The sequence below is a fragment of the Danio aesculapii genome, chromosome 17, assembly GCF_903798145.1.
Source record: "Danio aesculapii chromosome 17, fDanAes4.1, whole genome shotgun sequence".
Lineage (NCBI taxonomy): Eukaryota > Metazoa > Chordata > Actinopteri > Cypriniformes > Danionidae > Danio > Danio aesculapii.
Window position 1 is genome coordinate 1574098 of NC_079451.1, and position 14413 is coordinate 1588510.

Consider the following 14413-nt stretch of genomic DNA (forward strand, 5'->3'; position numbering starts at 1 on the left):
ATATTCAAGAGTCAGTGCTGAAAGCTCAATACTTCCAGGCCTAAATATTATTTATTATATACTTATATTAACTACCCATTTACAGTGCGCATCACTCATACACAGTATAAAATAAACAGGTAGGATAAGTTCACCTCATCAGAATGTCCTACCAGTGCAAAATAAACACTTAAAGGCTCCATAAAATTAAACCAGGGTGTTTTATATGTTAGTATCAGTGTTGTTAGTTTTTAGGATATCTATAAGCTAGTGTGCTCCAAACCGTGACACAATTCACATCTAGAAGAAATAAACCTGATATAAACATGTAAAGCGGCAGCACAGTGGGTAGCACAATCTCTTCACATCAGGAAGGTCGCTGGTTCGAGCCTCGGCTGGGTCAGTTGGCATTTCTGTGTGGAGTTTGCATGTTCTCCCTGTGTCCGTGTGCTCCGTATTCCTCCACAAGTCCAGACATGCGGTATAGGTGAATTGGGTAGGCTAAATTGTCCGTAGTGTATGAGTGTGTATGGGTGTTTCCCAAGGATGGGTTGCAGCTGGAAGGGCATTCGCTGCGTAAAACATATGCTGGATAAGCAGGCGGTTCATTCCACTGTGGCAACCTCAGATTAATAAAGTAATTACACTGAGGAAATTAAATAATATGTTAAACTTGCAGTTTGTCACCACCGACTAAATGGATCAAGTTTTATTCACGTCACCTGCCAATCAAATGCTCTCTAGTGTCTGACATGCTCCGCCCCCTTAAAGATGCTTCACATTAAATGCGCTTGAGGTCTGTGAGAACAAAACAGTATTGGCTGATTTTTAAAGGGGAGGGGCTACGTTATGCCCCACCCCCTCTATGTTTAATTCGAGATTAGTCAAACACCGAATAAAGTGCACATTTTAAAGCACTTCACAGGACCTTTATGTTTAGATAAAATGTTATTTTTATAATAAAAATGTCAGGACACTCTTGTTTGTTTTGTGTCGCATTATACACACACACACCTTCACTGTTTATTATTAATACTGCAGTTCTGCTGGCATGTAAACAAAAAGCAAAACACTTGGCCTTTTACAGCATCTTTATTTATATAAAAATACAAAAAAACTTAATACTTAAAAAAAAAAAAAAAAAAGCAGTTTCCATAGGAAAGCATTATAGATGCAATCCCATCTCTTTCACGTCCGTTTCAAATGCACCAGTGGCATACATCTCAGCTCTTAATAATTATAATACACATACTTCAACTCAACATTAAAAAATTAAGTTACTAATCAAGTATAAAATGGAAATGGTCACTGAGAAAGAGGAAGACGTCCTCGCTCAAGCATCTGGCCTTAAAATAAAAGTACAGATAATGAACAGAAATGAGTTAAAACATAAGAAATAATAATAACAACAACAAGCAGCCACAGGACTGTGCGTTAGTTTCTCCTCAGCTCCGAGTCAAAAGCATTGGCGTTTAGATCAGAAGCTGGAGCTCAGAAACACAGATCTGCATTAGCTGGACCCGAGCGCAGGTTTGGTTGAGCGTTGTCTGCTACAGCACTTGAGTCGGGCAGGGTTTGGCGGGAACATCCAGACTGCTCTCGCGGCCGCAGTGGGATGGCACATTTCCAGCGCTTGGATCCTCCAATGGAAGTGCAGGAATCCCCTGGGCACGAATCTGCTGCATGCACTGCCTGTGAACACACACACACACACAACATCAGTCAAAAACGACTCCATCTAGCCATTATTTACTGATATGAGAGATGCTTTTAGGGGATTAGAAAAGTTTTTAATACTCTTTATAACCAAAGGGGACCTATTATGCACCGTTTACAAGATGTAAAATAAGACTGAATCTAGAGTGTGTGAAGTTTCAGCTCAAAATATCACGGATAATGTTTAGAACTCTCTGAAACAGACCCCTTTAAAAGCTTTGATCCTAACTGTGGTGTTTTGGTGACTGTCGCTTTAAATGCAAATGAGTTTTCTGAAGAGGGCGGAGCTACAAACACCCATGCATCAGCATAGAGGCAGATTCAATGACATTAATATACTGGCATTTTGGAGCAACTTCTCCTTTAAGTAAATGCTCATAAGCGAGTCCTTTTACGCGCCCCTTGTTGTACTAAAACCAAACTTGGTGTAATATCATTTAAATAGGATATAAATACATTTTTAAAAAGTTCACTATAATCATAACCCTGAACAAATTCTGTGGTTATCCAGAAGTAATCGAACTAATCTGCTGCTTGACGTCAGTGAGCTGGATTTGTTCACACTGTGTGAATAGTGTGGCACTAGTGTGGTTGAGAAGGCCGGGTATATTATGGCATTCTGATTTGCCGCTAGTTTGATTGACAGCTAAATCAAGCCCGCCCAAAAGTTCCTGAAGTCAGACATTGCAGCTCTATTCAATCTGGCTAACGGCTCGATATAGTGGCTTATTGAGTGTGCGTCACGAGATGCAAGTGTCTGTGTGCCTCTGATACCTAGTTTTTGTGTTTAGTGTTGTAACACAGAGTGTAAATGAGGATCGGACCACATAATTGTAAATGCGTCATCACCGCAGGTGGCGCACGATCAGAGTAAACGCCATTATTAATGATGCACATGTTTATATACTGTTCGATTGAGTTGATGTATAAATTAGTGAAGCGTTAAGCTATGTAAATGCCATGTTTGATCAGTATTTTTGAAACCGTCTTACCTGTATATGCTTAGTGATGCATATTTAGACCTGATGCCCTATTAATCTTCGATTAGGAGCCATAACTGGTGTTATATATTATAGCATATGTTAAATTATTATTATATATCTTATAAAAATTGCAGTTTCATTTATTGTTATACATTTTTGTTTGCAGAAAATATCTTTGTTGACACAAAAGATCATATTTTGAAGAGAGCTGAAGATCATTGACTTCCACAGAAAAAAAAAAATCAAATACTAGGAAAGTTAATGGTTACAGGTTTCCAACATTCTTCAAAATATCTTCTTTTGTGTTCAACAGACGAAAGGTTGGAATTCAATTTTTTGGGTGAACTAACACACTGAACATCGAATAAGAACTCAAAAGATTAAACAAACAGACCCTCAATCTCCTGAAAATGAGTTCCCATGTGCCACTTACCAGGCTGTCCGGGACATGATGTAATAAATATCGGGTTTCTGGAAGCCGTTGAAGGTGGAGGACGCGGCGACGGTGTAGGCGCCCATGTTCTCAAACAGCAGCCAGTCGCCCACCTGCATGTCCGGCAGGCTGCACTGCTCCACGATGCGGTCCAGACCGTCGCAGGTCGGCCCCCAGATACTGCAGGGGTACATGCGCTCATCGGGCTTGGGTTTCTGCATGAAAGCAAGGGTTACAGGTCAGGAAATGAGGAATAAAAATAAACACATTCAAATGCAAATGATCAAATGCTGCGTCCCAGATTGCATTCTAAAATAGAACGCGTTCCAAATCAGAGAATGAGTGTTTAAATGACTCATGAAGTGCTTTGGAATGTGCACTTTTGTTTGATGTTTGACTAAATCTCAACTGAAACTAAGACAGGGCGGGACAGGCTAGCTCCTCCCCTTTAAAAAAACAAAAAACAGCCAATAGCATTTGGTTTTTCTCTGCCAGTGAGAGTGGTTGAGCTCAAGCACTTCAAATGAAAATCCAATGAGAAGGGGGCAGGGGCATGTCAGAGAGCCTTGATTGGTCAGAGGATTTGAAGTATGAGGTGACGTTAAAAAAATCGTTTATGCATTTAGGCTGAAGTGACAAACTGCAAGCTTTTGACGTTTATATAATCTAAACGCAAATTTTGTCACTGTTTTGGAGTACCACTAACTTATGGATATTCTTAATGGTGCATTCACACCAGACGAGGATGAAGCATGTAATATTTCATCTGCAACAACGTGCACTTTTATAGAAAAGCGTTTGTCAGTAACCTCTGAATGTATAGTTCTGCACACACCTGAGGAGATTTCTCTGCCTGAAAGACTCTCAGAGGGCAGATCAACATGCTGCTGCTTTTCCAATATGATAAGAAATTAAATATGAGAGAAACATGACTAGATGATTGACAGGGCATGTAACCAAGCAAACGATCAGTTCATTAATGAGGAGGTAGCAGCTTGCATATTCTTGTTACACACTCAAAAGCATATACTATGTTATAAAAGTACAAGTGGGTGAACTGGGACACAGCAAGAAAATCTGATGGACTAATTCTGATTTCCAGACCTTGTGTAGAGTTGGCAACACGTGCGCATGATCATACAGGATGCAGTTGAAGGAGCCATAAACGCCGTCATTCACGTAGTACATCAGCGTACGGTCATTGGACACATCCTCTTCTTCTGTAGGGGGACGACAAGAAGCTCTCATTTATACAGGACTCGAAGGTTTATACAAATTTTTGGTAACACTTTCGAGTAATGGTCCAATAGTTAATTAGTGTTTATTAATATTAACCAAGTGCTTTTGCATAGAGAACGCATGTGAGGATCTTCTTGTATTAAAAACATGCGTCATCCTGAAACAACCGATTCTACAGCAGGTATAAACGACCTGCTCTGACCGGTAGGAAACTGTCTCTGCTTGTTTGCTCGTACCGTCAGAGGCCGACTGCTCCTTCATGATGACCTTTTTGGCGATGATGTTGACCGCCAGTGTGTAAGCAGACGCCACATAATAGCGGCCGGGTTCAGCGATGATCCTCACGCCAGAGTCCACAGGGAAGTATTTATCCAGTGCAGGGTTAATAACAGCAGCAATCTGACAAACAAACAAAAGCTGAAGTTTAAGGGGCTGTTCACACACGATGCATGTAAAAACATCATGTTTGCATGATTATATGCGGTCATGGCTTTGTAATCTAAAAATATCATTATAATTGCAGTCAATGGGGTAAAAACAGCCACCAATATAATGAAAAAGTAGCGTATTGCTGATTTTTCACAATATTTAAGATAATAATATAAGTATTTTCCCAAAATGTGTGTCACAATAAGATTTGTCAGCAAAAATCATTCCATCTGCTGAATCGCAGACAAAGTTATGGCCACATTAAGACTCTAAATAACCCCAGAGTGGATAAAAAATAGTTTCCGAATAAAAAAAATAAGCAGATTAAAAGACAATACCTCTTCAAACTTGAGTTTGGTGTCCTCAGAGCCTGGAAATCCTCCACCGATGTCCAGCAGGCTCATGTTGTAGCCCAGCTCCGCCTGGTTAACGGAGTAATTTCAGTTCAAGTACACTGAATGCAGAAATAAGAGCTGCTCGAGTTGTACAGTACAGAATCACTCACCCCCATGTCGAAAACACAGCGCGCGTCTGAGATGGCCTGGCTGTATGTTTCCGGGTCCGTGCAACCGCTGCCCACATGGAAACTGACCCCGATCACGTCCAACCCGAGCTCATTTGCTCTCTCCAGCAGCAGCCGGCTGCTCTTCAGCGTCGCTCCAAACTTCACACTCAGCCTGCACACGGCCTTCGAGTCATCTGTGGCGATGCGGAGAACCAGCCTGCGGAGCGAGACCAGACCATTAATGAAAATCCCAATGCACATGATCCCAATCTATCCATCTATTAGTGCTGTCAAATTATTAATTGCATTTGAGGTAAAAGTTTGCATTTACATCATATATCCGTGTGTACTCTGTATATTAATGTACATTTGTATGAATACACACAGGTACTGTACATCAAATATGAAAAATATACAAAAGAAATAATATAAACAAGCATTTTATACAGTATAATCATGCAAATATTTATTCATTTTCCTTAGTCCCCATTCATCAGGGGTCGCCACAGCGGAATGAACCGCCAACTATTCCAGCATGTTTTACACAGTGGATTTCCATCCAGCCACAACCCAGTACTAGGAAACACCCATACACTCTCACACACACTCATACATCACGGCCAATTTAGTTAATTAATTCCCCTATAGCGCATGTGTTTGGACTGTGGGGGAAACCCGTGCTAATGCAGGGAGAAACATGGCATATATTTATATACACAAAAAAAAAAAATACATCGTATGCACACATTTATTTTATAAATACAAACTATTTTGGATGCAATTAATGGTTCGACAGCACTATTAACACACTATTTAGTGGTCAACCAATATCTCAGCTGATGTTTTGGCATCTTTTTAATTATCAGTATTTAATATGCCCTGAAGTTAGAGCAGGGAAAAAAAATTTACAGCTAAAAATCTATAGAAATTAATGAGAACAGTGTGAATATCAGCCATCTGTAAACCCTGATTTATATAAAAAATAAAAATAAAATAAAAAATACCCACACCATATTTGATTATTTAATGTCACGTCAGCAACTACAGCTATTTTGACAACTCATTAAAAATAAATGCAATAAAATCCACAAACAACCAACAAGATTTTCTATACTAAATAATATTTTTTTCTAGTCTAAGATTTGCTGAATATCTCTGCGAGTTAATTTCATTTAAATTAAATGCATATGGTCATTAAACGTAAGACGGTCCAATAAAATATACAGCTGAGGTCTGTATTATTCCCCCCTGTATATTTTTATTCCCCAGTTCGGTTTAAAGAAAAGATGATTTTCTTCAACACATTTATAAACATAATAGTTTTAATAACTGATTTCTTTTATCTTTGTCATATTGACAGTACATAATACTAGCATCTTGAAAAATATCTAGTAAAATATTGAGCTTAAAGTGACATTTAAAGGCTTAACTAGGTTAGTTTAATTAGGCAAGTCATTGTATAACAGAGGTTTGTTCTGGAGACAATCCAAAACTAATATTGCTGAAGGGGGCTAATAATATTGACCTTAAAATGGGTTTAAAACAATTAAAAACTGCTTTAATTCTAGCCAAAATAAAACCAATAAGACTTTCTCCAGAAGAAAAAATATTATAGGAAATATATATAAAAATAAATAAATTAAAAAATTAAATAAAAAAATAAAATAAAATAAATAAATAAATAAATAAATAAAAAATTAAATAAATAAATAAATAAATTAAATAATATTAAATAAAAAATAAATAAATTAATTAATAAAAAAAAATAATAAATAAAATATAAGTAAATAAATAAAAAAATAATAATAAATAAATAAAATAAAAAATTTAATTAATAATAAATAAAATAATAATAAATAAAATAATAAAAAAATTATATAAATAAATAAAATAATAATAAATAAAAAATATATATATAAAAATATATATATATATATATATATATGAAAAAGAAAAACAAAAAATGTACAGGAGGGCAAATGAAATATACAGTTAGTCTAACTCAAACCCTGCTTTAATACAATAAAAAGGCAATACAAAAAAAAAAAAAAGACAGAAAGAAACCAATATGATTGGACCTCTCTTGTTCTGTAATGAAGTATTTTCTTACTTGGCATTTTCATGACTACGGGCCACCTTCATAAGCTCCACCTCGCTGTCGAACGTCATCATCTGCACGCCATGAGCAGAGGCGTATTTGATCTGTGAAACCTGCTTGCACGGGTTTGCGTAGATGATCCTGCTGGGATCCACTCCCACAGACTGCACGATCTGGATCTCCGTCTACAGCAGGATTACAGCTCGGGTTAATACAGGATTCAAGCTGCTAAATGTGCTTAAAGTTTGCAGCGGATGTCATCTGCTCTCTGAGAAATACATGAGGGCAGTTTACACCAGTTGTGTTCTGATGGGATAGATGTCTGACTACCAAAATAAAGGTGTAAATGCACTACAAAATGCATTTGAGATGGATTTAAATGCAATTGCTCAAACCAGGGAAGGTTTTTAGGTTGCAGAGTAATATTATATCATTATTTAGCATAACTAGATGGCTATCCGATCAGAAAAATGCATGAAGTGAAGGTGTAAACAGGAACATGGTGAAGCTGAAGGATTTAACATACTTTGCTGGCACAGTCGAACCCGGCCCCTAGAGACGCCAGTGTGGTGACCACCGCCCTGCTGTCGTTGCACTTCACTGCATAAAAGGCATGATGCGGGGTAAAACACGCAGCCAGCGGAGGTGCTTCTTCAGGACGTCCCCCAGATCCGCCACATAGAAGGCATCTTTATCATCCTGAAAGAGGAGACGGGGTGAGAACAATGCACTGGATGTGTGTAGCCCAAATAAAGAGATTTACTCACACTCAAGTTGTTCTAAACCTTTGTTTATTTATGCAAATAAGACATTCGTTGTGTCACTAAAATTTTATTTGAGGCATATTAGTTCACCAAATTAAAATATTAAATATTACTTCACCTAAAAATGTGAATTCAGTCTTCATTCACGTATTTTCTACTCATTTCAAACCAGTTTGAGTTTCTTTCTTTTGCTGATCACTAAACAAAATGTCTTTACAGAGGTGGTTTCATTTATTATTTGCATGATTTAAAGGGACAGTTTACCCAAAAATTTAGCATTTACTCTCTCAAGTCTTTCTAAACTTTGAGTTTCTTATGTTGAACACAAAACAAGATATTCTGAAAGACGTCAAAATAAAGCAGCCATTGACATTCATAGAATAACTATAGAATGTCTGTTGAAGCAAATATCTTCATTTGTGTTCAATAAAACTAACTCAAACAGGTCTGAAACAAGGAGGATTAGTAAACGACAGAATTGACATTTTTTTGGTGAACTAACATTTAATTCTTTAATTGGGTGTACTAATATGCCTAAACATATTCTGAAAATAAACATGGAATCTGTTTTTAGCCCATCGATTTAGGTCTGTGTGTGTGTATGCATGCATGCATGCATGCATGCATGCATGTATACATACATACATACATACATACATACATACATACATACATACATATATATATTTATTTATTTATTTTAATTAATTTCAGTAATATTATTGACTAATATGAAAATGATTCATATGATTTATCTACAGTACAGTTTATAAAGTACTATTTTCAGTCTTTTAGTAGATCTATATTAGAGACTAGCCCTGTTCGCCAAATAAGTGGAATTAATTGGATTTGCATTGTAGACATTCAATAATAGTTAAAAACTGACTTTTTTTTAATTATATTTATTAAGTTTAGTTATGATACTCCCAAAATCTGCAGATTTTTAACAGAATTCTGTGCAGAAATAGCAAAGAAATGTCTGCAGATTCTGTCTGGCCCCAACTTTTACTTGCATTATATATAAACTATAGCACGTGAATCTCACAACACTTCGTTTTTGACAATTTAAGCAATTTGTTCAACTACACATCACCATGTCTGCCCAAACCATTGATTAGAGCAAGACTTGCAAACACTTATGTTATCAGAAAGGGTTTGTTTATACATGCAAATGAGACTGATTATGATTATGTCACTAAAAAATGTATTTTCAGAATATTTAAGCATTAAATACTAGTTCACCCACAAATTGAGTGATCAAAAATAATCTCAATCACGTTTGGAAGGATGAGTAGTTGAACACAAATAGACAATATAATAGAAAATGAGCTATAAAAATGTGAATATAGACTAAATATAAAAACAGACTATATAATAGAAGATCTACTGAAGAATGCTGAAAATGCAGCCACTGACTTCCACAGTAATTTCTTTGGGATGTCAATGGATGCTTTTCCCCCAGCATTCTTTAGAATATCTTGTTTTGTCTTCAACAAAAGATTATAACAACTTGAGTGAGTAAAGGAGGCCATTTTAAGTTTGTTGGTGAGCTGTCCCTTTAAATCATGCAAATGTTTTATGAGCCAACCACAGCAAAAAGAATATAAAGTGCGAAATGACAAAGAAAAAAAGGTTTAAATATATAACTGAAGTACAGACATTAACACACTAGTGTACTTACTAATTTGCGATGTGTTATGAGAGAGAGTCACACTTCTAGATGGCTATAAATGAATCATTGTAAACATACTGATTATAATTATTTATTTTTACAGTTTTATCCAAAATTGTTGATTGTTAATTGTAATTTTTTTCAGATTTATTTATTATTTTTGATTTATTTACTTTTACCCACTACCATTTACTGTGTCTGCCATGTTTTTTTCCTTATACATGTTGTTTTTTTTAATGTAAACTCTATAAATGCTTTGGCAATATTTTTGTCATGCCAATAAAGCAAATTCTTGAGTTTAGTGCATACATTCGTAAGCCAACATGTAGGTGTGTATGTGTGTGTGTGTGTGTATTAAGCAACTGGTTGGCATACTGAGAGAGAGGACTCATTGATCTTCTGCTCCACGATATCACGCGCACAGAATCCCTCCTCCAGGAAGGCGAAGTCAAAGTCTGATCCGGTCCAAGCCGTCATAGTGTTTGTTCAAGATTTGATTGCAAAAGAAACTGTTAAAGAAAATGACATGGCTGTTATACAATGTGACCGCCAAGATAACAGACTGCACTCAATAAAAGGCCATCTGCACAGAAGCTTATCTTTAATCCAATAACAGTTGGATCATTGGAACTGCTGGCAACTCAATATGTATACTTAATGTTAACTAATGCTTTAAAGGAGACCTGTTATGCTTCTTTTTACAAGATATAAAATAAATCTCCGATGTCCCTAGACTGTGTGTGTGAAGTTTCAGCTCAAAATATCACACTAATAAAGTGCTAACTCTCTGAAACCAACCCTTTAAGGCTTCGAATCGTGGCGTTTTAGTCTCTTTAAATTCAAATGATTAAAATAGGGAGGAGCTAAAATTGCCTATGTGTCAGCATAGTGGCAGATTCAAAAACAGTTCCTTCTGTTTATGCTAATGAGGGTGAAATCGTCACTAATGGGCGGGGCTTCCTTTCTGATGACACATATAAAGGGAGAATGTCAATCAAACCGTTTCTGCAGACTGTTTTTTATCAATACACCAATTTATTGTAAAATGTATGGTAAAACACTACAAATTACTATAGTATTTTTATTCCATATGGGAAATACTTCAAAATTATAAAGATTTTATTAAACATCTATAAAACTTAATGTAACTCATAAATATGACACACATGTAACTCATAAATTTCTGACGTCACTGGATGCTCCCAAAAGTCAGGACTGTGACTCACCAGACGAATGGAAGAGATGGGATTGAAACGTGGCTAACAGATGTCGGACAGCCAAGGAGGTTCACCAGTGAAGTTGAAACCTTTCAGATAAGCCTCAAGGCCAGGGCCGGTGTGTACTTCTCTCAAGCAAGAATTCTGAAAGCATTGAAAACCACAGGGGAATTATTAGAAGTTGAACTTTCCGCCATTGCGGTCTTAAAGTGTGTTCCGAGAAGTCAATTTACGCATGAAATGTTCATTGAATAAATATTTAGGTCAAAATGCGTGATGTAACGGTGAATTTTGCGTAAAAATAGGACATAATTTCGTAGCTGTGGTGAAAAGCACACACACACACACACACATCCTCAGTCACATTTCACAGAAAGCCGGTAAAATAAGTCCCTCCCCCTACGACTACGCTGGTTACCCAATAAGGACACCCCTATTTGCACAAACTATAACAGGCAACCCTGTCAGCCAATCACGAGCAAGTCCTTCTTTAAGCTCAGCCAATAGAATGCATTTATTCAGGCAAGTCTGTCTACGGCGTGTAACTCCCCATGCTGACTTTCATTCATTGATCTTAAAAGACACCGTTAGTAAATTATATATAACATCAATAAATATATTAAATATTTGAGCAAATCCGCGATGGTAAATACAGATAAAGATAAAAAAATATCTAATTTAGTAAATACGAGCAGAAAAGTGTGACACATCGGCCACGTTGACTCACACAGCAGAGGCCAAAATGTCGTAATATACGACACAACTTAAACAAGCCACAAATCATACAATTAAACACACTTATAGCGACTTAAACAGCGAATAGTTTCTTCATTATTCACCAGATTGTACTACACCACACAGAAAGTATACCCTGATACAATGACGCTATTAATAGAACAGAAATCTAGCACGGCTCACCTTAAAACGCATTTACAAAGAGTGTTCCCATTAGACCAGAGTGCTGGAAATGAAAAATGCTGTATTTCTCCTGTCTCGAAGAGCTGCTGTGATCTGCTGGTTCTCGGACCGAGTAAAAGCCGGTGCTCTGCCGCTGCAGTATATATAGTGACGTGGTTTCCAGGGTGACGCGCAGGCTGGAACCGGCTTCCTCTGTACGCGCGAACCGGTTTGGTCTTGTTCGACTGTGGCGGAGCGGAATAAAGGAGACTTCCCGCGTCCCCCAGAAACAAAGTAAACCCCTCAGTTTGTAAATTATCAACAATTTATAATAAACTCTCGATAATAGGAACCCTCAAACTAAAACTAAACTTAATATGAGCAACATAAAGTCTGGAAGTTTCCCAAATGTCCCAACATAAACTGTTATAAGCTAAATTAACTGAAAAAGTTCATAATGAAGTACTACTGTAGCTTTCTCATGTGTGTTTATTATTTATATATTGAATTATTTTACAACAAGAAGAAACTGTGCTTTAAAAATATGCGATTGTCCTAAACATTTAGTTTAAAGGGGGATTTCTGCTTGAATGAAAATGTAATACTTAAATTTTGACATTAGTATAAAGCCTAACAAAAATGGCTAACATTAAACTGGAAATAGAAAGATAAAATAAATGGCAATTGACCCAGCCAGGATTCAAACCAGAAACCTTCTTGTTGTGAGGCGACTATATCCACTGAGCCACTGTGTCGCCCCAAGTGTGTTTTGAAACATGTGGTTCTCATTAAGTTCTTAAATATATAAAGTAAGATTTATAAAAAGTTAGTTTAAAAGATTCTCTGTTTAAAATAAAACACTTGAGGGCAGCACGGTGGCTCAGTGGTTAGCACTGTGGCCTCACAGCAAGAAGGTTGCTGGTTCGAGTCTCGGCTGGGTCAGTTGGCACTTCTGTGTGGAGTTTGCATGTTCTCCCCGTGTTGGCGTGGGTTTCCTCCGGGTGCTTCGGTTTCCCTCACAGTCCAAACACATGCGCTATTGGGGATTGGGTAAACTAAATTGGTGTGTGAATGAGTGTGTATGGGTGTTTCCCAGTGCTTGCGGCTAAAGGAGCATCTGCTATGTAAAACATATGCTGGACAAGTTGGCGGTTCATTCCGCAATGGCGGACATAAGGAACTTAGCTGAAAGAAAATGAAAGAACGAATGAATTTAATATTAAAATCTTGACATGAAAAATGAAACGACTGAAAGTCTGGTGGTTTCCCAAATGTCCAAGCAAGAACTGTTATGGTAACAGTTATGCTATACTAAAAAACGTACACATGACATTAACACATAACAAAATGACTAAAATTTAAAACAGAAACTGAAAATACAAAGATAAAAGCTGTAATTAAAATAAAATGTAAAAAATACAGTGTATAAAATATATATGATCAATAAGTTATGATAACTTATTAAACTACACTGTAAAATTCTTGCTGACTTAAACTTTTAGTTGAATCAACTGAACTTTTCTAGTCATCATCAAACTGATCAAAAATATTAAGTTAAACTTTGTGCAACTTAAAAAATGTTGTAGAAACCTAACTGACTTATTAAAATAAGTTAAAGCAACATACAAATATTAGTTGTCTTGCCTTTATGTCATAAAATTTTTTACAGAGGTAATTAACCAGGATTCTAACTGGATTTTTAAAGTTAAATTCTTAAAGGGATAGTTCACCAAAAAATGAACATTTACTCACTATTTACTCTTCACGTGTTTATGTGTTATCCTGTTGAACACTAGATAAGATATTGTGAATAACCTGTAACGGTTTACCTCCATAAAATGAATAAGGAAGCCAATGGTTACAGGTTTCCAACATTTTTCAAAATATCTTCTTTTGTGTTCAACAGAAGCATAATGAATAAATTATAGATTTTTCAGTCTTGAATGAACTATCCCTTTAAGCTAAAATGAGACATGTTAATTTAACTTAAATATGTTTACAGTGAAGTAATAGGCCTAAATAAAAATTACTAAAATAATTAACAAGAAAAATTAAGACATTTTCTAAAGTCGGTTTAAAGAGATGCATCGTGATCAACCGCAATATAAATACTGAGGAAAGAGCCGTTTTTATGTGTGTGATGTTTTTGTGCCACTGTGTTTGTGTTGCTTCCAGTTTCTTCATTTTCATGACCACAGATTTCAGTCAACGTGCTGCAAGATCTTGCCAAAGATGACAAAATGGACATTTCCTCACCTTTCCTCAAACATCTGCACTTCCGTCTTTTATCTTTGTTCTGTCGTCCTGCCAGATGCGTCGAATTAGGACTCTAAATCTAAATATATCAGTGCTGAAACACTCCATAATCAAAAGCGCAGAATAAATATAGGTGTATCCTGTGCACCTGGAGGGGCAGCACCACCGTGGCTCAGTGGTTAGCGCACTGTGGCCTCACAGCAAGAAGCTGACTGGTTTGAGTCT

General features: G+C 36.6%; 1 protein-coding gene across 1 annotated transcript; it reads right to left on the reverse strand.

Annotated features, from left to right (window-relative positions):
• Positions 1 to 1052: 1052 nt before the first annotated feature.
• odc1 (ornithine decarboxylase 1) lies at positions 1053 to 12078 on the reverse strand. The gene is given in 12 exon segments (XM_056477209.1): positions 1053 to 1671; positions 3112 to 3326; positions 4216 to 4331; positions 4587 to 4749; positions 5118 to 5201; positions 5285 to 5501; positions 7395 to 7567; positions 7909 to 7991; positions 7994 to 8081; positions 10194 to 10327; positions 11045 to 11179; positions 11954 to 12078. Coding segments are annotated over 10 exon segments (1383 nt in total). The 5' UTR covers positions 10296 to 10327; positions 11045 to 11179; positions 11954 to 12078; the 3' UTR covers positions 1053 to 1529.
• Between the last annotated feature and the right edge of the window lie 2335 nt (positions 12079 to 14413).